Consider the following 25,498-nt stretch of genomic DNA (forward strand, 5'->3'; position numbering starts at 1 on the left):
CAGTTAACAAAGTTGAGGAGCGGTTTTCTATCCCCCGCCTCCAAGCCAGTGTGCAGTAAACTTTTAAGTCGGAAAAAACTGTTTTAATGACGAGATGCTTTTAAAATGTTTAGCACAGCGGCTCCTGGGGGGCTCAATCCGTTAAGCGGCCAACGCTACATCTGGGCTCAGGTCTTGATCTCTGGTGAGTTCCCCTGGGCTTTGGGCTCCACGCTGGGTGTGGACCCTACTTTAAAAAAATACTTAGCCTAGCGTCTGGCCCATAGTACGCACTCAACAACTTCTGGTTATTATTTTGACCTTCGACCTCTCAACCATTTGGGATCCTGTTTTCTCATTTCCAAAGGAGGAAACAGGTCACTGACAGTCCCTTAGGCTCCTGCCAGCCCTGACAATATCCTATTTCAAGCAGGCGTCGAAAGATATTTGCTGAACGGACAAAATAAACTCTCTCTCCAGGGGGTCCGGCTAAGCGCCCACCAGAGAACCAGCCGGGCTAGGGGACGGGCTAGGGCGCTGATCCGACACGCTGGTGTTTGGAGGTGGAGAACACATCACACGCCCCCACTCTCCAAGACCAATAGTTTGCGATCTTAGTCCCACCCGCAGCCAAGCCCTAACTCCTCTCCGGCCCCGGCGAGCCTATCTGCCCCGCGGCGCCCCGCCTGCGGCCGGAATTGCTCTTCCCAGTGGGCGGGGTAGGCTCCCACCTCCGCGGCGCTCCGGACACGCCCCTTCCGGCCGAGGGCCCGCCCATCGCCTTCGCCCGCGGCCCCGCCCCTCCGCGAGCTCAGTGCTCGGTCCTCTCAGCGCCCGCCGCCGGCCGCGTCCACCCACGACGCTCTGAGGTCACCGACGGGGCCGGGCTGCGGGGGGCGGAGGGACGGAGGGAAGATGGCGGCCGAGGCCGGATATTGGCGCCGCCTCCCCCAATCCTGGAGCCGGCGCAGATGAGGCGGCTCGGCTGGGGCCAGCGGCGCTTCGGAACCCGAGCTGGGGGGACCCTGGCGGTGGGGCCTGGCCCTGCTGTATGCCGGCGCCTCGGCTAGAGTGAGCGGCGGCGGCAGCGGCGGCGGCGGCGGCGGCGACGCCTCTTTCCCCTGGCCCTCTCCCTGTCGCTGTGAGTCCGAGCGGGTGGCAGGCGGCACCGGCGGCGGGGCCGGGATGGAGGACGTTAACTCCAACGTGAACGCGGACCAGGAGGTGCGGAAGCTGCAGGAGCTGGTGAAGAAGCTGGAGAAGCAGAACGAACAGCTGAGGAGCCGCTCGGGGGCCGTGCAGGGCGTCGGCTCCCTGGGGCCCGGCAGTCCGGTTCGGGCTGGCTCGTCCACTCCCTCGTCCGGCGCGGCGTCCCCGCGGGGCTTCCCCTTGGGCCTCAACGCCAAGTCCGGGAGCGGGGTCGGGTCGGGCCCGAGGCGGACGAGTAGCGAGGAGCTGCGGGACGCCACCTCCTTGCTGGCCGCGGGCGAGGGCGGCTTGCTGGACGAGGTGGAGCCGCTGCGGCCCGAGGAGCTGGAGCGCCTGTCAGGCTGGGAGGAGGAGGAGGAGAGCTGGTGAGCGCGGGCCGCCGGGCCGGGCCGGGCCGGGGCTGGGCGGGGACCGGGCCGGGGGCGGAGAGCGTCTTCGGAGGGTACCCCTGGGAAGACACCTCGCTTTGTGTAGCCAGACCCGCTCTCTTGACGGGCGCTGGTGGGGTTTGTTTGTTTGTTTGTTTGTTTGTTTTTGCTTTGGCTGCGGAAAGGTCAACTGGAGTTGGGGGTTCGAGGCGTGCTAGAGCAACGAACGGGGTTTGTCGCTAGTTTTCCTCTCGGTTGTTGTGGACCCTCTGGGTTTTAGACCCCGTTGGGGTCTGTGGTTTGGCACAGCCTGGGAAGCAAGGGCTGCTCGCTGGGGGAGGAGTCGGCGATGGGAAAGTGCTTTGTAAGGGAAGGATCTTGCTTTGTGTGAAATACTGGAGGAAGGTGCCCTGTGCATTTTGGGTGTTGGGGAGGGGTCTGCGTGATGAGGGATCGCCGGGTGCGGGGAGCAGAACAGAGTGGTCTGGTGCGGTGGTCCGTGGTTTGGACCAGGGGGCGATGGGTACATTCTGGCCGCGGTGGGGAGACTGTGTGAATCAGCACTCCCCTTTGGGTAGTGGGGTAAAGCTTGCTTTGTGTGAAGAGGACAGAGGATGGTACTGCTTTGTGTGAAAAGTCAGGGTGGAACAAGAGCCTGGCTCTTATTTTTTAAACAAGAATCGGGTCTGTCATTTTATGGAGCTGTGAAGTGACAGTTACCCCATCCACCCTTAATTTCCGTGTCACCCTAGGGGCAGAGAAAAGGAGCCCTACTTAAAAATACATATCAAAGCTGTATTGTCATAAGCTATACTTCTTGATAGAGCTTTGACCTATACCGTAATATCACTTACATAAATAGAAAGGTCATGGGAGGCATTCTCCCTCATTTTATTGCAACCCCATAAAGATGTCTAGGAGAAACTGTCTTAATTTATCCTTTTTAAAGTTTTGATTGGTAGCTAAACATGTGTCAACTCTTTGTTGAAATTGAAACTTTTAAGCCAGTGAAGTGGAAATTCTTCATGGACTCTAATATTTCAGAGGTGCAACTTTACAGTTACTGAGATAGTTAAGAGCTTTCAGGCCCTGGCTCTGCCACACTATCTGTATGACCTTGGGCAAGTTACTCTGAGCTTCACTTTCTTCCCCTGTTTGATGGGGAAAATAATAGTTCTTATCTCTGTGGAGTTATGAAGATTACGTGAGATAATGCACGAATGCTTTTAGCACTGGGTCTGGCACATAGTAAACTCTCCAAAACAAACTGCAATTACTCTTCAGCCTAGTTACTTAAATCATGAAATTTTCAGTAAGCTCTTACGAGATCTTGTGGGAAAGTCTAAAGATTCATAACATTTTGATCCCTGTTCATTAAGGCAGTTACAGTCTTGGGAGCCAAGTTCTTTGCAATTAAATATGCTAGGAGATACACAGTGAATTGCAAAAAAAAAAAAAAAAAAAAAAAAAGAGGGAACAAAAGTACTGAGAGCTCTCAGAATTTGGAGAGAAAATGGTTCAAAGTAGCTGAGGCAAACTTTTAGGAGAGGCGACTTTAGAGCCTGGAGGTGGGGAAAGAGTGGGGAGGCCTTTTATGCTCTGACAACTGCTAGAGCAGAGTCAGATGTTTGTAACTGCCAATTAGGAAGGTTTGAATTACAGAGGTACTCGAATGTATGATATCAAGCTGTTATTTTATTTCCAAGTAATACGAAATATTATTAGAACTGTCTGTGGTAGTGACAGTTTTTCATATTAGTGTGAGATCACGTCTTCCCAAAAGAATCCTGGGTGTGTGTACACTTTATAAGAAGCCAGAATCATTTCAGTATCATCACGTGCCTCTTCCAAGTGATGATGATAATGATGCTCTTAATAATGAGGATTAGCTGCACTCATGAGCCCATTTTAGATTATGTATTATTAGAACACATTGACTCCACTTGGGGAAGCTGAATACCTATTTTGCTGCTTTGGCATTTGAGCAGAGTTCATTCAGGTAAAGCAACTCTTGAATCCTATGCCAGAGTTTTCTTTTCACTGGGTGGTTCCTGCTTATTGCTTTTTTTTTTTTTTTTTTTTTTAAGATTTTATTTATTTATTTGACAGAGAGAGAGAGATCACAAATAGGCAGAGAGACAGACAGAGAGAGAGATGAGGAGAAGCAGGCTCCCTGCTGAGCAGAGAGCCCAATGCGGGACTCGATCCCAGGCCCCTGGGATCATGACCTGAGCCGAAGGCAGAGGCTTAACCCACTGAGCCACCCAGGCGCCCCCTGCTTATTGCTTTGATCCTGGCTATGTATCTTGATCCGATCCTTTTTCTGAAAAGAATTGTGTGAATTGAAAGTTTTATAAATCATTTAAAGTGCTTTAGAGTATGTTTTTGGAGTACAAATGGGAATGGGTGGGTGTTAGAGGGGATTTCAAAGAATCAAGATTTTTTTCTTAGCGCACTAAAAATCTACTTTCTGTGACTTACACCCGTTGTACCTTCTTTTTCATCTAGAGTAATGTTTTTCCCCAAGTGTGTAGTATAAAATGCTAGTTCTGAAGATGTTAATAGATACTGTGTGAAAAAAGAACGGTGGGCCTGAGGTTACATGTATGTGGGGAAAAATAAGGTTTAACAAAAATAAACATTTAATTTAATCCTGGACTTGTTTGATATGCTAATTGTAAATGTCTGAGTGAATATAGTAAATATCTAAGTGGTAAACTCTTTTTTAGCTCCCAAGGAACTAATTCTTATGGAACACACTTAGAACTAACAGTGCTTCAGAGCAATGGCTTTCATAGTCTTTTTGTGGCTTTTTTTGGACTCACCTTCATGATAAACAAATACAGTTTACATCATAGCCTATTATGCATGTATATGAATAATTGAATTAAATGTATCACAAAACTGTAGTTGCTTGTAGTATATGTGGTAAGCTCTAATATTTTCTGTTCTGTTTCTTTAGAAAAAAAGGCTGGTTACAACCCACTAAGCCGATTTTGTGACCCATTAATGGGTTGTGTATCAGTTTGGAAAGCACTGTTCTAGAACAATTCGGAAGAGTCAGAGAAAGCAATTAACATCATTGTACATCACAGTGTATTAGGCTGTCCCTGGTAGCTTATAAACATTTACATTTAATTTTCATCTACTTGTGAATTAAGTATTCTTTTTTAGGTAAGGACACATAATCTTTCTAAGCTTCAAATAACACATGATAAATGATGGCTTTAGGATTTGAATCCAGGACTTACGACGTCAAAGCCCATACTGTTCTCCCTGTATTTTGCTTTTTCCAGGTATAATCCCTTTTCCATATGAATGGCCTCTTAAGATATTTCAAGACTGCTGTGTGATCCTGTTGACGTCTTCTATCCACTGCACACACGCGCATACACACACACAGACACACAGCATTCTGTTCTCTTCTGCAGACTAAAACAGTGCCAGTTAATTTCGTCATTCCTAGATTATATAATTTTCTGATCCTTTAACCATGATCACTTTTTGCAGTGAATTCTAGTTGCTCATTGTCATTAAACATGGTATTCAGAACTGTACTCAGCATTTTTTTTAAGATTTTAATCCCTACACCTATCCTGGGGCTTGAATTCAGAACCCCTAGATCAAGAGTTCTATACGGAATGAATGAATGAATGAATGAATGAATGAATGAATCAAGAGTTCTATACGGAATGAATAGAACGGTATGGCTGAGCCAGCCATGTGCTGGTTTGACTAGACAGGTGTGGTGGATACACCTTGCTTGAGCTAAATGCTGTTATTTTGAAACCAAATATTTCATTAACAGTTTTGGTTTCTGTTGCTTATGTTTAATATGATCCAGTAGTGTCAGTTACACTCAGTATCTTTTATAGATAAGTTAAACTAAGTCTCCCTGACCCTGTTTTTGTGTAATGAATTCTTTAGGCTTTTGTGTGTGTGTGTATGTATTTATATTTAAATTAGGTTTTATATTTAATTTCATAGGCTTGACTTAGGCATTTAATATTTTTGTCATTTTCATATTTGGTAGGCATACCTGCTGGGTCTTCATTCCGGTTGTTGATAAAAATGTTAAAATGACAGAGGGCTCTGAAATGTGCAGCTCCATTAGAATCCCTCCAGATTAACATCAATCTATTAATCAACACACATTGTGGTTGTTCAGTAACTTAGTTCCACTTATTATCAAGTCCATATGCCATTTTTTATAAAGATTTATTTGTCAGAGCGTGAGTATGTACGTGCACAGAGACAAGAGGAACAGCAGGCAGAGGGAGAAGCAGGCTCCCCACTGAGCAAGAAACCCATGTGGGACTCTATCTCAGAATCCTGGGATCATGACCTGAGCCGAAGGCAGACGATTAAACAACAGAGCGTGGATATTATGAAAGATTTTGCCAAATTGCTTGCTATAATTAAGTTACACTCTGCTTACAGGGTCTTACCTGCGATGAAGTAACTGTCAAAATTGAAACTGCATTTTATTTGGTTTGACTTTCTCATGGTGAATCCTGTCTTTTTCCTTTTTTAACTTCACAGACATTTTGTTTAATTCAGTTTTGAATTTTGCAAGGAATAAGTTTGGTCTGGAAATTCTAGACCTACTTATTTTTCTCTTTAGAAATTATCATATTTCCTCTTACCTACACTTTTGACCCTGATGTATTATTTTATCTTATTATATTTTTAAATTTTTATTTAAATTTTAGTTAATATTCAGTGCAATATTGGTTTCAGTAATAGAATTCAGTGATGCATCACTTACATAAAATACCCACTGCTTATCATAACAAGTGGCCTCCTTAACACCCATCACCCATCTAGTCTATCCCTCACCTTCCTCCCTCCACCAACTGTTTTCTGTTAAGAGACTTACATGGTTTGTTTTCCTCTCCCCATTATATCCATCTGTCTTGTTTCTTAAATTCCATGAGTGAAATTATATGGTATTTGTCTTTCTCTGACTTATTTCACTTAGCATAATACACTCTAGCTCCATCCACATCATTGCAAATGGCAAGATTTCATTTTTTGATGGCTGAGTAATATTCCATTGTGTGTGTGTGTATATACACATATGCAATAAAAGCTATTGTATATATACACATGCAAAATTAGCTATTGTGGACATTGCTGCTAAATAAACATCAAGGTGCATTTACCCCAAATCTGTATTTTTGTATCCTTTGGGAAAACACCTGGTAATGCAGTTGCTGGTGGTACAGTAGTTCTATTTTTAACTTTTTGAGGAACCTCCGCATTGTTTGCCAGAGTGGCAGCACCAGTTTGCATCCCCACCAACAGTGTAAGAGGGTTCTCCTTTCTCCACATACTCAACATCTGCTGTTTCCTATGTCGTTAATTCTAGCCGTTCTGACAGGTATGAGGTGGTATCTGCTTGTGGTTTTGATTTGTATTTTCCTGATGATGAGTGATGTTGAGCTTCTTTTCACCTATCTGTTAGCCTTCTGGATGTCTTCTTTGGCAAAGTGTGTCTTCAACCTGACATGGTATTATAGGTTGACGTATTTCGAGTCGACAATAATTCAGTGACAAAATTTTGAATCTTTTACTTATTTGAGGCGGTAGGCCTAAACATATTTCAAGCTTTATTCTGTCTTACGTTCTGACTTAACTATCATCTTGCCCTATTTGAAATTCAGTTTCCTTTGAAGAATGTTTATGTGGGCTGTCCATTTGAACAAAGTATTGACAGAAATACAGAAGCTAAAGAATATTTCTGCCCACTCTTTGTCATTTAGTCTTACTGCATATTTTGCTCCCATAATATGGCCTGTCCCTCTTTTGATACTAATGTTCCTCAGTATACTTTTTTATTCATAAATATTTGTTGATTGTAATTGACATGCAATAAAACTTGCCCTTATGAGTGTGTAATTTAGTGGCTTTTTTTAGTATATTTACACACTGGTGCAGCTGTCACCACTGATTCCAGAACATTTTGATTAGTAGCCTCCCTGCCCCCCTGCTAAAACAAAACAAAACAAAAAATACCAGACCCATTATCAGTCACTTCCCATTTCCCCCTCACCCCAGCTCCACTTATATACTTTCTGTGTGTATGGAACTGCCTATTCTGGTCACTTTATATAAATGAAATTATGTAATATGTGGCATTGTGTGTCTGGGTTCTTTCAATTAGCATGTTTTCAAGGTTCATTTTGTAGCATGTGTCAGAAGATTTCCTTTTTTCATTTGTTTTTTGTTTTTTAAAGATTATTTGAGATAGCACAATGTGGGGGAGGGACAGAGGGAGAGGGAGAAGCAGACTCCTGATGACCAGGACTCAATCCCAGGACCCAAAGATCATGACCTGAGCCAAAGGCAGACACTTAACTAACTGAGCGTCCCAGGTGCCCCTTTTCATTCCTTTTTATGTCTAAATAATATTATCATATTTTGTTTATCCATTCATTGGTTGATGAGAATTTGGGTTCATTCCACCTTTTGGTTTTTATGAAAAATGCTGTTGTGACCATTTATTTACAAGTTTTTATATGGACATGTTTTCATCTTTTGAGTACCTTGGAGTGGAATTCCTAGGTCATATGTTAACTCCATGTTTAACTTTTTGAGAAACTTCCAGACTGTTTTCCGTTTCCCATCAGCAATACACAGGGGTTCCAGTTTTGCCACATTCTCTCCAGCATTTCTTATAGTCTTCTTTTTTGTTATATAGCCATTCTATTTGTATCTCATTGTGGTTCTGATTTGCATTTCCCTGATGACTAATGGTGTTGAGCATCTTTTCAGCTATTTTATTGGCCATTTGTCTGTCTATTATAGAAATATCTACTCAAACCATTTTACCAATTTTCCATGTGTTACTTGTCTATATAATAAGTTGTAAGAGTTCTTTATAAATGCTGGATACAAATCCCTTATGAAATGCATGATTTGTGAATATTTTCTCTCATTCAGTTTTTTTTTTTTCCACTTTTCCCCCTTTTTAAAAAAGATTTTATTTGTCAGAGAGAGAGCACGCACGAGCGAGCGCGTGCGTGCACAGCAGGGGGAGTGGTAGGCAGAGCTCAGCTCCCTGATGAGGAAGGAGTCTGACCCAGAAGTAGATCCCAGGCCCCTGGGATCATGACCTGAGCCAAAGGCAGACACTTAACCGATTGAGCTTCCCAGGTGTCCCTGTTTTTTCACTTTTCTTGCTGGAGTCCTTTGAAGCACAGAGTTTTTAATATTATGAAGTTGTATTTATTCTTTTGTTGCTTGTGCTTTTGATGTCCTGTCTAAGAAACCTGTGCCTGATCCAAGATCACAAGATTTATTCCTATCTTCTAAGAGGTTTATAATTTTAGCTCTTATATTTAGGTCTTTGAGCCACTTTTATTTCATTTAATTTTTTAATTTTTTATATTATTTATTTATTTTTGTTTGACAGTGAGTGTGCACAAGCAGAGGGAATGGCAGGTAGAGGCAGAGGGAGAGGGAGAAGCAGGCTTTCTGTCCAGTGGGGAGCCCATTGCCAGGCTCAGTCCCAGGACCTTGGGATCATAACTCAAGCCAAAGGCAGATGCTTAACCAACTGAGCCACCCAGGCACCCCTTTGATGCATTTTTTAAATTGTGGTAAAATATACATAGTATCAAATTTGCCACATTAAGCCATTTTTAAATGTATAGTTCAATGGCATTAAAGTACATCTTATATTATTGTGCAGCCATCAACACCAACCAGCTTCAGAACTTTTTCATTTTCCCAAACTGGAATTCCATACTGATAAACAATAACCCTCCTTCTCTCCCTAGCCCCTGACAGCCATTCTTTCTCAGTGAATATGACTATTCTAAGTAACTCATATATGTGGACTCATTCAATATTTGTGCTTTTGTAACTGTTTTACTTAACACAATGTCTTCAAGATTCACTCATGTTGTAGAATATCTCAGAATTTCCTTCTTTTGGGTTGGGGGGTGGTTGTCTCTAAAACTTTATTTATTTATTTATTAAAGATTTTATTTATTTGACAGCGAGAGAGGGAGCACAAGCAGGAGGAGTGGGAGAGGGAGAAGCAGGCTCCTGCTGAGCAGGGAGCCCTATGTGCGACTTGATCCCATGACCCTGGATCATGACCTGAGCTGAAGGGAGATGCTTTACGACTGAACCACCTAGATACCCCTCCAAAGCTTTATTAAATCTTATAATCCTCAATTGGCAGAAGAAAGCAACACTTAAATCTTTTTATCCCAAACCTGAGCTGTGTGGTGCATATGATTTTCACATTTAAATATGGAATGTACATGTATATTCTGTATTTTATGGTAAAAAACAACAACAACAACAAAAAAAAAAACAGAAAAGTCAGCCTTCAAATAATTTCCAAGCATCTAGTTCATTACTGTCAGTCACATTTACATTGTTGTGCAACAGATCCCCAGAACCCCAGAATTCTTCCATCCTGCATGACTGAAACTCTACACCCACAGAACGGCAACTCCTGGCCTCCCTTTCTCCCAGCTCCTGGCAGCCACCGTTTTACTTTGTTTCTATGAGATTAGATGTTTCATAAGTGGAATCATGTAGTATTTGTCTTTCTGTTACTAGTTTATTTCACTTAACATAACGTCCTCAAGTTTCATTGATGTTGTAGCATATGATGCGGTTTCCTTTTTTAGGACTGAATTTCATATATATATGTATATATACATAATATATATAATATATATCTCACATTTTCTTTATCCATTCACCTGTCTGTGGACATTTGGATTATCTCTACCTCTTGGCTGTTATGAATAATGTTGCTGTGTACATGAGTGTACAAATACCTCCTCAAGTCCTTTCTCCTCAAGTGCTTTCTCTTCTTTTGGGTGTATACCCAGAAGTGGAATTGCTGGATCAAATGGTAATTCTGTGTTTAACTTTTTGAGGAGCCACCATATTGTTTTCCTTAGCAGCTGCACCATTTTACATTCCAACAAGCATTAGAAAAGGATTCTAGTTTTTCCATGTCCTTGCCAACATTTGCTTTGATCCATTTTGAGTTTTTGTATAGTGTGAGGTAGGGGTCCAACTTCATTCTTTCTGCATGAATAGATCTTGTAACTGTACCTTTCGAAGATTTTCCCCGTTAAATTGTCTTGGTACTCTTGTTGAAACCAGTTGTCCATGAATGTATGGATTTATTCCTGAACTTTCAGTTCTATTTTACTAATCTTTGACTGCCCTTATGCCAGTAGTAAACAGTCATAGCTATAAGTTTTTAGTAAGTTTTGAAGTTGGAAAGTGTGAATCTTCCAGTTTTGTTCCTTCTTGAGATTGTTTTGGGTATTCAGGGTCTCTTGTATTTCTGTATGAACTTCAGGATCAACTGGTAAATTGCAGCAAAAGCAGCTGGAATTTTGACAGATTGTATTGAGTCAGGAAAATTTTACATCAGGCTATATTGAGAGCTTAACAGTAAGGATTCTTTGAATCTGTGGACATTGGATGTCTTTCCATTCACTTAAGGCTTTAGTTTCTTTCAACTATGTTTATTAATTTTTAGGTTATAAGTTTTGCATTTATCTTATTATTTTATTCCTAATTATTTTTCTTGATGTCATTGTAAATGAAATTGTTTTTTCTTTTCTTTTTTTTTTACCTTTTTTAAAAAGAAGATTATTTACTTGAGAAAGAGAGAGAGAATGAGAGAGAAAGAAAGAGAGCATGAGAGGGGACAGGTCAGAGGGAGACACAGACTCCCTGCCAAGCAGGGAGCCTGATGTGGGATTCAATCCTGGGACTCCAGGATCATGACCTGAGCTGAAGGCAGTCGCTTAACCAGTGGAGCCACCCAGGTGCCCGGAATTATTTTTCTTAATTTCATTTTTTGGTTGTTCATTGCTACCATGTAGAAATATAGTTGATTTTTGTTTATTGATGTCATTATATTCTGCAGCCTTGCTGAAGTCACTTATTAGCTGCTTTAATTGTTTCTGTGTGTGTATTTCTTCAGATTTTTAAATATGTAAGATCATGTCATCTGCTAATAAAGGTAATTATTACGTTTCCAGTCTGAGTGCCTCTTTTATTATCTTCTTGCTTAATTGCCCTGGCTAGAACATCCACTATAACGTTGGGTACAAGTGGTGAAAGTGGACATCCTTCAATGTGATTTTAATTGCTCTTTTATTTTTAATTATAGCTAACAATTATTTATTGCATTAACATGTGACAGATACTATGCTAACCACTTCATATTTTATCTTCCAAATAATCAGATATGATCAGACTGTTATTATTAACTTCCATTTTGAAGATGGGGAAATTAAAGCTTAGATTAAGTAATTTACTTAGTCATTCAGGTATATGGCTGAGATTGGATTGGAACCCAGTTAGTCTTACTCTATATTTTAAAAAATTTCAGTCTTTACCTGATTCGAATTATCTGTATTTTTTATGTTATTTTTAAGATTTATACTATTACTTACTTTCAGGTATTATGTGTCCCCCCAGTTTTGTCTTTTGGTCATTTGTCTTTAACAGCTTGACCTCCATGTACATTTTTATTTCTTTCTATGAGGACCTCTTTTTGTACTCATTATTTTTGTGCTAAATTGGCCTTTGAAGCTCTTGGGAGTCTGATAACGAGTAGCTGGAAGCTCTGACTCAGCTAGGTAGCCTGGGTTGAAGTCGCTGCTCCCAGCCTTCTTACATGTGGGACCCTGACAAACCACTTACTCTCTTGCTTGATATCTTCATTATCTCCAAAACAGAGAGAATTATTGTAATACAGAATTTAATGTAACATATGTAAAATGTTAACAGTTCTTGGCACAAGTTAAAGATGTGTTAGCTTTCATCATTGCCATCGTCATCACTGTTATATTAATTTCAGATTTGCTTATCTTTGCATTGAACTTTAAAAAAAAAACTTTTTATTTTGGAAAATTTCAAACATACAGAAAAGTAGAATGAACCTCAACTTACTGCCCTTCTTGAGCACTTACCAACTCATGCCATTCTTGTTTTATCTGTCCCATTCAAAACCTCAACTTCCTGGATTATATTGATGCAAAGTCCAACTAGATATCATCTACTTACTAAATATTACAATAGAAAATAAGGACTTTTTTTTTAAACATAAGCACAATATCACTTTCACTCCCTCCCATTAAAAATAATTCCTTAGCATCATCAAATGTGCTGTGAATGTTTTTAGATCAAAGTTTCTAAAAATTGGTTTGCTTATCTATGTTTAGAATTTTTTTTTTTTATTCTGTGATAAACTCTACAGTCAAATGCTCTACCCCTGAGCTATACCCCCCTGCTTATTCTGTAATAAACTCTAAAATGAAATGTTCTTTCTTCAAATATTTTCATCATTTTTATATCCCCAGTTAATTTGTTGGTGATGGTCAGAATAGATCCAGTTCTCGTTTCTTTTCTAGCCTTTTGAGAAATTAAATTGTTGAGACAAATCACAAATTTCTTAGGTTTTCTGCTTTGTGCAGGGTCAAATTTTCAGCAGTTATGTAAATACCTGAGGAGGTTCCGTATCACTGTTACATCTTTTCTTTGTACTAGAATTGAAATTTGTATTAAGTAGTATTGATATCCCTTGGCTTGTTGACCTGTAATCAACTCCCATAATATCATCCCTCTTTTTACATGTATAGTTACTTAACATTTCTAGTCAATTTGGGTTTTAGAGTTTTTGTGCTTTGATTCCATGTCCTTGTACTCTCCCACATTTTGTAAAACAGTAATTTCAATCTAATGTTCCATAAATCCACATTTTCTTCATTAAATTTACTTAGAACCTTGTACCTTACTGAGGAAAGAAGCAGTCTTGGGTTTCAAAGAAAGGAGATTTTACAAATGGTTTTTATTTGAAATTTTTAAGGGCTTCATATAAAAGAATGAACAAGTACATATAACACATAAAAATCTTTGCTATTTAAAAAATTTATCATTGAGGAGGAGAGTTAGGAACTGACTTGTCCATCTCTTCAAGTCTCTTAAGATTGTTTTCTCCATCCTTACTGTGAACTGTGGCTAATTGAAAAGGAATTTACATGTGGGCAAAAGGGGAGTGTGTATGAAATACTTTCTAAATGAGTTTTAGATTGTTTATTCATCTACTGTGCCGCACTTTTTTAGATGAGAGTTTAATATTGCATAGTGATTGCATTACCTAATCAGTATTTGTTAGTTAACATTAGTTGTTAGTATCTAGAAGTTTGTCATTTTTCCCCTTTTTCTTGTTGACATAGATCCCTGTGTCTGTAGTGGAGACAACAGATTGAAAATAGAGATGTTAGGAAAGCTCTTTGCAGGGCTCCTAGGAACTTCGGCAGAAAGAACATAAAATCATAGAAAATGAAATTAGAAATGGACTTTGAGATTGGATGGTCATTTCTCTTGTTTTTAAGCTGTTTAATATTCAGACTGGTGAGGACAAATGGTTACATCATCTTAAAAAGGTTTGAGGGGCCCGTGGATCGCTCAGTCAGTTAAGCGTTTGACTCTTGATTTTGGCTCAGGTCATGTTCTCAGGGTTGTGAGATCAAGCCTTGTGTGGGGTTCTACACGGACTGGGGAGCCTGCTTAAAATTGTTTCTCTCCGTCTGCCCCTCCACACCCCCCCTCAAAAATTTGATATTAGAAATCAGGTAAGTCTTTCATATCCTGTTACATCCATTTTTAAAAATATATTTTATTTGTTTATTTGACAGAGAGCTAGAGAGAGAGCACAAGTAAGCAGAGCGGCAGGGAGAGAGGGAGAGAGAGAAGCAGGCTCTCTGCTGAGCAGGGAGCCCAATGCAGGGCTCGATCCCAGGACCCTGGAATCATGACCGAGCCAAAGGCAGCCTCTTAACCAACTGAGCCACCCAGTTGCCCCCATTTTACTTTAAATCAATTTTCCCTTAAGTTTATGAAGCCGTATTAAACTCAGACTGACTTCTTAACAATAAATTTTATTGATAAACTTCCCTAACTTAGAGATAGATAGTATGTGGTTTTTACTTGCTGTGTTTTTCACTCATGGTCCTTCATATCTAAGAATGATCTATATTACATGGCCTCTTTGCTTTATGTATGCTTCTCATGGGAGACCATTGCTAGAACTCACCTGTAATTTTATTTGCTAAGTCTAGATAAATAAAGCATTTTGACTTGTATACTTATCACTACTTATCTGAATAATTTGGCAGTTATTTGCTGATTAACTTCTTGAAGTTTGTTTTCTAGACTCTTCTCTGCCAAGGAGATGTTACTTTAAAGTAACATGGTTCATGTGTGTGTTGTGTTTTAAATGAATTAAGAAGTCACACATCTAGATGAGCATTTTATTTCCTTAGTTTTCCAGTGATTCTAATGTGACTTAAATTTTTTTTATTAATAGAATACTTAGAACTCCTATGTGTGAACAGCACAATGTTGGGGATGCTGAGAGATGTGATCATGCAGGTTCTTGCTTTCTTAAAAAATAGAATTTGGCCAAGAAGGGCCACATGATTGGTAAAATATATTACAATCCCTTTTGTTTAATTATGTTCCTTATACAAAGTACTGTGTAAGGCATTTTATTCATGGCAGACCATTTAATCTGCACAATTTTAAGTTATTATTATCTCCATTATTTACTGTAGTAACATATACAAAACAAAAAATTACCATTTTAACCATTTTAAGTGTATAATTCAATGGCATTTACACTGATTATTATGCAAGCATCACCACCATCTGCCTCTAGAAGTTTTTATCCTTCCCCATCGAAACTCAGCAGTAACTCCCCAATTCCCCTGTCCTCTTGCCCCAAGCCCTTGGCAACTACCATTCTACTTTCTGTGTCAATAAATTTGACTACTCTGTGTACCTCATGTAAGTGAAATTACCAAGTAGTTGACCTTCTCTCTCTGGCTTATTTCATTAAGTATTGTGTCTTCAGAGTTCATCTGTGTTGTAACGTGTCATGTTATCCCTTTTTTTCAGGTAATGAAATTAATCTCAAAGTCACATAGCTAAGATAGTGGATTGAGATTCATGCTAAGTGTGAAAATCCTGTCTAATGAAAAACATTTGGTCTTGGTTTATTTAATCTATGGATATTTAGCTTTCAGAAAAGAATATTTTTTAAATATTTGAAGGAGTATAATAAGGATTATTCAACTTACTCTGTATAACTGAAGATCATTACTAGAATAATAGGTATAAATTAGAGGCAGGCAATTTTTTATTTAATATAAGATAGAATTTTCTAGTACAGCTGTTTCTAGATGGTATGGACTATTTTTTTTTAACTTTTTTTTTAAGAAGGATTTCATTTATTTGAGAGAGAGCATGAGCACAATGCGGGCGGGGGGGGGGCAGAGGGAAGAGAAGCAGGCTACCCACTGAGGAGAGAGCCTGATGTGGGTCCTGATCCCAGGGTCCTGGGATCATGACCTGAGCTGAAGGCAGACACTTAATCCACTGAGCCACCCAGATGCTCCTGGTATAGACTGTCTTTAAAAAGTTTAAATAAATTTTAGGGCACTTGGCAGGCTCAGTTAGTAGAGCATACAACTCTTGACTTTGGGGTTGTGATTTTAAGCCCCACATTGGAGTAGATTACATTAAAAAAATAAAATCTTAAAAAAAAAAAGTAAGTGATATTCAGCAGTGAGGACTGTTGAATAGTCCTGTGACAAAGGATGTTACAAAGAGGTAAAAATTAGTTGAAATCGGTTACTTCTTAGTGTCCTTTTAACTCTGATTAAAATACTGTGATGTATTTGGAAGCATAAGATACTTTCAAGACAAAGTGCTAAGGTTAAATGTGGGAAAGATCTTTAGCAATAGGAACATAGATTGTTTTTTTCTTTTTAAAGATTTATTCATTTAACGAGAGCGAACAAGCAAGGGGCAGAGGGAGAGGGAGAGAAATTTTAGCAGACTCCTCGCTCAACTCAGAGCCCAATGCTGGGCTCTACCTCACCATCCTGAGATCACAACCTGAGCTGAACACAGGAGTTAGATAACCAACCAACTGTGCTACCTAGGGGCACCTAGATTTTTTTTTTCCTCTAAATCTATAGCACATTTTTCTGAATATCCTCAGTAATGGAAGATTCCTTACCTTATGAGAGTAGGTATGAGTTTTGAAAACTATTAAAAATCATTATTATGCTAGCTAATAAAAATGGGTTAGCAAGGTATTTAAAGTCCTGAGCAGTCCAATTCCAGTTCTCCTTTTTCCTGCCTTTACTTACTGTTGCCAGCAAACTTCAGGGACATTCCTGCCTGGTGGCATGTTCTGATGTTCACTCTGCAACAGAGCACCTTTTTTCTTTTTGAAATTCTAAATATCCTGTTTGGTTTACTTCCTTTTCAGTGTTACCTATCAATTTTACACACTTTTTAGAGTATATGTAACAAGACAACCTTGTACTTTGATCTCTGGAGTCTAGATTGTGAGCAGTTTAAGCAGAGGGAGAGTATCATATTCATCTTCATGTGTCTGAACAGGCTCTCAGTATCTTGTGTTTAGTAAGAGTTCAGTTACATTAAATTACATTGACTCAATCTGATTGTCAGTGATGTTAGGTTGAAATGAGGTGAAGCTGGAAAATAATGAGATCAGATTCTGACCTGACTTGATGACCCTTATGCTAGTTGAGATGAGTTTCTCACACATTCTGAATACTAGCAGTATTGAATCTATACTCTCCCGTGATGAATTAAAGAAATTCTATCTAGATAGTGTCTGATGTTAAAAAAAATAGTTTTAAAGTTAATTGAAACAGTGATATATCTTTGGTAAGGTAGCAGATGTACCCTGTTTTAAGCTTGTTTGTAATTCTTGTGATTTCTAAATTTCCTGTTATGAACACAAATTGCTTTTATAACTTAAAAAATCCTATCTATAGGATGCCTGGGTGGCACAGTTAGTTAAGCATCCTACTCTTGATTTCACCTTGGTTATAAGATTGATTCCTGCGTGAGGAGTTGGCTTGAGATTCTCTCTCCCTCTGCCCCTCCCACTCATGTGCGCATGCTGCCCCCACCCAATAAGTAAATAAGTCTTTTTAAATCCTATTTATAAGATTTAAGTAATTTCATTACTTTGTGGTCACATAGGTAGGAATCATAATACTATACATTAAGAAACAGTTGATGTTTTCCTTATTACTTAGTGATAGTGAGATTATATATCACAGTTGAAAAAAATTGGGTTCCAGTAAGTTTAGACATGCATTTTTAATAGAACTGGAGCCCAAGTTAGCTGATATATATGATTTTATCTATTATTCTTGTTTTTAACTTTGCATTTTATAAATGAAATTACCCAGGGACACCTGGGTGGCTCAATAGGGTAAGCATCTGTCTTCGGCTCAGGTCATGATTCCAGGGTCTGGGATTTAGTCCTGCGGAGCCTGCTTCTCCCTCTGCCTGCCACTGCCTCTGTTTGTGTATGTGCATGCACGCGCTCTCCTCTCTGACAAATCTTAAAAATCTTAAAAAATAAAAAAAAATTGAAAAAAATTTAAAAATGAAATACCCAAGTGTAAATTTTCTTTTTAATTTTTTAAGATATTATTTATTTGAGAGAGAGCAGAATAAGAGAAACAAGTGGGAATGGGCAGGTGGAGGGGCAGAGGGAGAGGAAGAAACAGGCTTCCCATTGAGCAGGGAGCCTGACCTGGTTTATCCCAGGTCCCTGGGATCATGATCTGAGCTTAACCAACTGAGCCACCCAGGGACCCCCTCAAGTATATTAATATCAGATTTGCCTAAAATATGTAGTATGTTTTTGTAGGTGTGGAAAATCCTGAAACTTTTTTATTTTCCAGAGATATCATATAAGGAATCCCAAAGCTGTGTGTAGCTCACATCTCATGAGCCTTCTGGGCAAAGTGCTAATGAATGCCCTTGTAAACCAGAAAGGCTTTTTCCCTTCTTCCCCCACTTACCGAGCCCCCTGCCTCCTTGCTTGTCTGCTAGGAATATATATCTAAAACTGTGTTTGTAAATTAGTTTAATTTTGACTTTTTTTTTTAAGGTAAGTTTTTGTTTGTTTGTTTGTTTGACAGCACAAGTGGGGGAGCAGCAGGCAGAGACAGAGGGAGAAGCAGGCACCCTCCCGAGCAAGGAGATGAATACGGGGCTTGATCCCACAACCCTGGGATCATGACCTCAGCTAAAGGCAGCTGCTTAACTGACTGAGCCACCCAGGTTCCCATGTTTTTTATTTTTTATTTACTCACTTTTTAAATATTTTATTTATTTATTTATGTGAGACAGCACAAGCAGGGAGGATGGTCAGAGGGAGAGGGAGAAGCAGACTCCCTGATGAGCAGGGAGCCTGTTGGTCACCAGGCTCAGTCCCAGGACCCTGAGATCATGACCTGAGCTGAAGGCAGATGCTTAACCAACTGAGCCACCCAGGCACCCCATGACATTTTTAAGTAGGAAACAATTTGAGTGGCAAGTAGCAGAATTAAGTATCTTAATGTAAATGGTTTGAGTTACAGTAAGGTACTGTTCGTTATAGTAAGGACTGATACTAGCCAAGCACACTATATGTTGTCTCTTGTGCTAGTTCAGAAGTAAAAATGAACATGTAAAAGTATGTAGGTTTTAAGACTTTAGGTAATATAAGTTTTTATTTTCCCTGTTCCATTTACTCAAAATCACATTCCCTGGTGTCTTTCACTTGGGAATCCAAATTATGGAGGAAATAGGCACCTTTAGGAACAAACTAGCTTATTTAAGAGGAAGGCTTTTTAAAATTAGGTCTTTAAACTAGGTGTGGCTCCAAAAAATGAAAAACCTACAGTTTCCTTTGACTTTGAAAAGGCTCAAATGCTGGAATAAAAGTGAAATTTCTTAAAGGTGTTAAAGGTTTATAGGGAGGAAAAGAAAAAGTGAAAAATGAAAACCAGATAATGCAGTACAATAATATAGGATATGAAATTTGTGAAGGTATTTGGAATGATAAGAAGAGGGAGATAGTGTTTGAAAATTAGAGATTTAGAATCCATGAGGATGAATCAAACCATCTGCCACTTCTCCAGTTTACTAGAAGGAAGCTCTTCCCACATACAGCCCTCCATTCAGGAGCTTTTGCTCATTTCTCTGTGAGAGAGTAAAAAACTACCAATTGCATGTGACTGTTGAAGGTTTTGTTTGAAAGAAATGATAAGGGGAGCAAGGCTAAGTTTGTAAGCAGCCTGTAAGCTGATAATGTTGAGGATTGGAACTTAATAGATGCTATTGAGTTAGGAGGTTTTAGAAGTACGTATTTAGTGCCTGATTGGTATTGTATTTTATAGGTATAATGCAATTAGATGTTTATCTTTATTAATATTAGATTCAGAAGGGATAATTTAGTAATCTTACAATATTTTTTGAGTGGGCTTACTAATACCCTTTCGAGAAGGGGAATTGACTTGTGTCCACTTGTCATAGTAAAATTTTTGTTTGCCATTGGTTATTAGCTAAGGCTGTTCTGGAGAGGATTAAAAAAATGAAATTTTAAAAACTGATCAATCCTAGAAACCTGATTCTAGAGGCTTGGAACTTGACAAGAAGGGTCACGATGGTAGTACAGCAAGTGAATGGGAGAGGCTAACATGTAACATTATATATAATCTAGTTTTGTCCTAATTCATCTTTAAATTCCTGTCTAGCACCATGCCTGGCTAATGGTACTTGCTATGTTAATATTTCTTTAAATGACCAAGTAGAACTTGATACTAAGGTCTCAAGGTACTTACAATTTAATTTGGAGACAGAATGAACTTGGAATTTGAATAAAGGCTTATATGGACTTGAATGTGACAAAGGATTTTTGTACAGGTGGAAGGGTATTTCTTGTTGTTCTGTCAGAATCAAGAAGGGTGAGTGCTATATTTGAGCAGGGTAAAGAAAAAGCCTGTGAAGATACTTAAGTGAAGTAGGTTGGGGAACAGTGAGAAAGTTGAATCATTGGTTTGGGGACCATATTGTGGATGGCCTCTGAAATCTAGAGAGAGATTTTTGAGTGTTGGGATATTCTTAGCAAAATGGTGTTTTGGAAAGATAAGTATGGCAATTGTATGTAGGTGGGAACAGAAGGCACAGCTATGCTAAAAGGCTAGAAAACTGAGCTTCTAAATTTTATCTACCTCTTGTACCCAGAAGCACACGGCAGAACTGGAATTCAAGCCAGAATATTGAGTGATGTTCTTTCCATTTCATCCCAACTATTCATAATTGTTTACATAAAAATCATACTAAAGTAAATGATTAAAGATCAGAATAGTTCCTCTTACAAGATACTTATATTTTTCAAAAATAGCAGTTTGGTCTTACTAGCTTTCTTATATGAGGATCTTGACATTTTGGGCCAGATAATTCTTTGTTGTGGAGGCTGTCCTGTGTATTATAGGATGTTTAGCAGACAAAAATGCCTCTAGACATTGTCAGATGTCCCCTGGGTGCAAAATCACCTCAGTATTGCCTTACAGCATATTTACAACACAGCCTCAACCAGAAATATTTAGTGCTAAATTGCAGGAATAAGGATTGCATTCTAGTAATTGTTCCCTTTACATTTCTAAGTCATAGTAATGTTATGAAAATTAAGAAAAACTAATTTATTGTACAAATGTGGGCACTATTTGAGAGTCAAGGGAGTGCTGGGGTGCGAAAACAACAGGCTTAAATTAGGACTTCTCTGACAAATGGGATAATGGGCATCCTCGGAGTTAATCATCTCACATACATTTGGTACTTAACTATGAGTAGAGTAATATGTTAAGGTGATAAGAAGTAGGCGTGATAAGGTCAGGAATATGGTAGGGATGTCCATTATCACCACTGCTATTCAACATAGTACTAGAAGTCCTAGCCTGAGCAGTCAGAAAACAAAAAGAAATTAAAGGCATCCAAATCGGCAAAGTAGTAGTCAAACTCTCACTCTTTGCAGATGATATGATACTTAACCTAGGAAACCCAAAAGACCCCACTCCAGATCTGCTAGAACTTGTACAGGAATTCAATAAAGTGTCAGGATATAAAATCGATGCACAGAAATAAGTTCCATTTCTTTACACCAACAGCAAGACAGAAGAAAGAGAAATTAAGGAGTCAATCCCATTTACAATTGCACCTAAAACCATAAGATACCTAGGAACAACCCTAACCAAAGAGGCAAAGAATCTATACTCAGAAAACTATAAAGTACTCATGAAAGAAATTGAGGAAGACACAAAGAAATGGAGAAATGTTCCATGCTCCTGGATTGGAAGAACAAATATTGTGAAAATGTCTGTGTTACCTAAAACAATCTACATGGTTAATGCAATCCCTATTAAAATACCATCCATTTTTTTCAAAGAAATGGAACAAATAATCCCAAAAGTTTATATGGAACCAGAAAAGACCTCGAATAGCAAGAGGAATATTGAAGAAGAAAGCCAAAGTTGGTGGCATCACAGCTCCAGACTTCAAGCTCTATTACAAAGCTGTCATCATCAAGACAGTATAGTACTGGCACAAAAACAGGCACATAGATCAGTGGAACAGAATAGAGAGGCCAGAAATAGACCCTCAACTCTATGGTCAACTAATCTTTGACAGAGCAGGAAAGAATGTCCAATGAAATAAAGACAGTCTCTTTAACAAATGGTATTGGGAAAATTGGACAGCCACATGCAGAAAAATGAAACTGGACCATTTCCTTACACCACACATGAAAATAGACTCAAAATGGATAAGGACCTCAGTGTGAGAAAGGAATCCATCAAAATCCTTAGGAGAACACAGGCAGCAAACTCTTCAACCTCAGCCGCAGCAACTTCTTCCTAGGAGCATCGCCGAAGCAAGGGCAAAAATGAACTATTGAGATTTCATCAAGATCAAAAGCTTTTGCACAGCAAAGGAAACAGTCAACAAAACCAGAAGACAACTGACAGAATGGGAGAAGATACTTGTAAACAACGTATCAGATAAAGGGCTAGTATCCAAACTCTATAAAGAACTTATCAAATCAACACCCAAAGAACAAATAATCCAATCAAGAAATGGGCAGAGGACATGAACAGACATTTCTGCAAAGAAGACATCCAGATGGCCAACAGACACATGAAAAAGTGCTCCACATCACTCGGCACCAGGGAAATACAAATCAAAACCACAGTGAGGTACCACCTCACACCAGTCAAAATGACTAAAATTAGCAAGTCAGGAAATGACAGATGCTGGCGAGGATGCTGAGAAAAGGGAGCCCTCCTACACTGTTGGTGGAGATGCAGACTGGTGCAACCACTCTGTAAAACAGTATGGAGGTTCCTCAAAAAGTTGAAAATAGAGCTACCCTATAACCCAGCAATTGCACTACTGAGTATTTACCCTAAAGATACAAATGTAGTGATCTGAAGGGGCACGTGCACCCGAATGTTTATAGCAGCAATGTCCACAATACCCAAACTGTGGAAGGAACCTAAATATCCATCAACAGATGAATGGATAAAGAAGATGTGGTATGTATATACGATGGAATACTATGCAGCCATCAAAAGAAATGAAATCTTGCCATTTGCAGTGACGTGGATGGAACTAGAGGGTATTATGCTTAGCGAAGTAAGTCTATCAGAAAAAGACAACTATTATATGATCTTCTTGATATGAGGAAGTGGAGATACAACGTGGGGGGTTTGGGGGGTAGGAAAAGAATAAATGAAACAAGATGGGATCGGGAGGAAGACAAACCATAAGAGACTCTTAATCTCACAAAACAAACTGAGGGTTGCCAGGAGGAGGGGGCTAGGGAGAGGGTGGTGAGGTTATGGACATTGGGGAGGGTATGTGCTATGGTGAGTGCTGTGAAGTGTGTAAACCTGGCGATTCACAGATCTGTGCCCCTGGGACTACTAATACATTATATGTTAATAAAAAACAACAAAAAATGTAGGTGTGAGAACTATGGCGGTTGGAAAGCCTTGTGAAAAAAGCAAGTCTTGAATTGATCTTGAAATGAGGCTTGGTTTAGATCAGGAAAATGGAAAGGAAATTTGGCCCCCTTCCCCATAGTAAAAAGGATTACAAACAAAGACATCTATGGTTTAACTATCCAGGGTACATGAGATAAACATACATTTGGCTGGACAAGAGGGGTTTTTTTTACTGGAGTACATGGGAGAGAAGATCAAAGCGTGTAATTGTGGATGAGATAACAGAACCTTAAAAATTAAGCTGCAGGCTAAATTTGGGGAAGTTTTTGAGCAGTGAAGCAATGTTATACTGATCTGTATTTTAGCTAAATGGTAGTGGGTAGAGGATAGATTAGAGGAGTTCAAGTCTGGTAGGTTCAGGGAAACCACTAGATATTATTATAATTGCTTATGTTGGGTGAGATGAGGGTCTAGGCTTGAGTGAAGTTAGTGGAAATGAAAAGGAAGGGATGGATTTTAGGGGCATTATGAATTGATAGGATGTGTTGATTGAGCACATTGAATATGTAGCAAGAGAAAATAGTCAAGGTTAACATAAAACTTTTCATTTGTTGACTGGAAAAAATAGTAGTGCCATTTTATGTTTGTTTGGAGGTGTTTGATTTTGGGGGAATGTCTGTAGTAAACCATTGGAGCTCTGTGACACCCAGGAGAAAAATTAGGACTGGGACTATTTGAAAATCACTTATGTCCAAAGAATGATAGTTGGTTATGATAAAACAAAAAAAGACTTCATCAAATTAAAAGTTTCTGATAAATACAGAATAAAATAGTAGGAACAAATTTATATCTTGTGATACAGCAGTTGATAGAATAACAAAAATAGTGTGATACAGAAAATGTGTGAAGAAGTAAAAAAGCTCGGTTTTTACACTTACATATTTTCAGACCCTCATGTCATCACTTCTAGTTTTAGTAATTAAACTTTAATAAGTGATATGGGCAAAAACTGATGGGAAAGGAAGAAATTTAATAGACTGGAGAATAGGTTAAATTTAGTCTCTTAAAGATCCTGGCATAATTTGATTACTGTCACTTGAGAGAGATCCTGGTTAGTTGTCAGGAGTATTTTGAAAGGAACAAATTAGGTGGAATGAATACGAATTAAAATAGAAAAAAATTTAGTTCTCATCTTGCAACTAGAGTTACTAAGTGGTACAATCGAGAATAACTGTAGAATTTTTGTATAATTTTTCAAGAAAAAGTGCAGTGTCCTGTTATGGATTCTTTGTAGTTATTTCTTTTGTTCATTCTGCAATCTTTTCTACTACATGCAGGACAGGTTTCTTTGGGGTTGAAGGTAGAGCATAAGAGATGATGGCGAAATACTATTCTTGCCCTTGAGATGCTTGGAGTTCCCTATGAAAGACAGTTATATGATTATATATAAATTGTATATATACAAACACAACTACAAATTCTAATAATGGAGGACAAGATCAGGTTCTTTCTAGGACAATGCCAGTTCTAAAAATATTGTCCCTCTCGCCTCTCAAAAGTATTTTATGCATTCTAACCATTTCAGTTTATGGTATATATCAGGATTCCTCACATACTCACTCTTATCTTTTTATATAACTCAAAAGAAAAAGAGAAGAGAATGTTTGAGCTAGTCTTAATTCTATAAACGGAGTGCAGAGTACCATTCTTGCTTCTACTCTGGCATGTAGCATTAAAACATTGCTAAAAGATTTTCTTTACCACTTCAGTTACTTGATGTTTTCGGCCAGCCTGTTGTTGGGGATAAATACATATACTTAAATACAAATATGTAAACATATATATGTAGCAAATACATGTATTTAGATTCCTCCCATTATTTTGTTTGTATTTTCACAAAGTGGATAAAATATTTAATTTTGTAATTCAAGAAACTAACATTAGAACCTATGGGAATACTGCAAATAGAAAATTCTCTGATAAAAGAGTTGTTTACTCTTTATTGTATTAACAAATCTTTGTTAGCAGTGCTTTGTGTTTTCTAACTTTATACTCTCGTAT

General features: G+C 38.9%; 1 protein-coding gene across 2 annotated transcripts in view; it reads left to right on the forward strand.

Moving 5' to 3' along the window:
- Positions 1 to 1,073: 1,073 nt before the first annotated feature.
- SLAIN2 (SLAIN motif family member 2) overlaps positions 1,074 to 25,498 on the forward strand; it is an 89,556-nt gene continuing 65,131 nt past the window's right edge. For both annotated transcript variants that reach the window (XM_059383584.1, XM_059383591.1), the window contains exon 1: positions 1,074 to 1,553. In XM_059383584.1, the coding sequence (XP_059239567.1) occupies positions 1,165 to 1,553 (389 nt within the window). In that variant the 5' untranslated portion in view covers positions 1,074 to 1,164. The remainder of the gene's footprint in view (positions 1,554 to 25,498) is intronic.

The sequence above is a fragment of the Mustela nigripes genome, chromosome 1 (genome assembly GCF_022355385.1).
Source record: "Mustela nigripes isolate SB6536 chromosome 1, MUSNIG.SB6536, whole genome shotgun sequence".
In the NCBI taxonomy this organism is placed as follows: Eukaryota; Metazoa; Chordata; class Mammalia; order Carnivora; family Mustelidae; genus Mustela; species Mustela nigripes.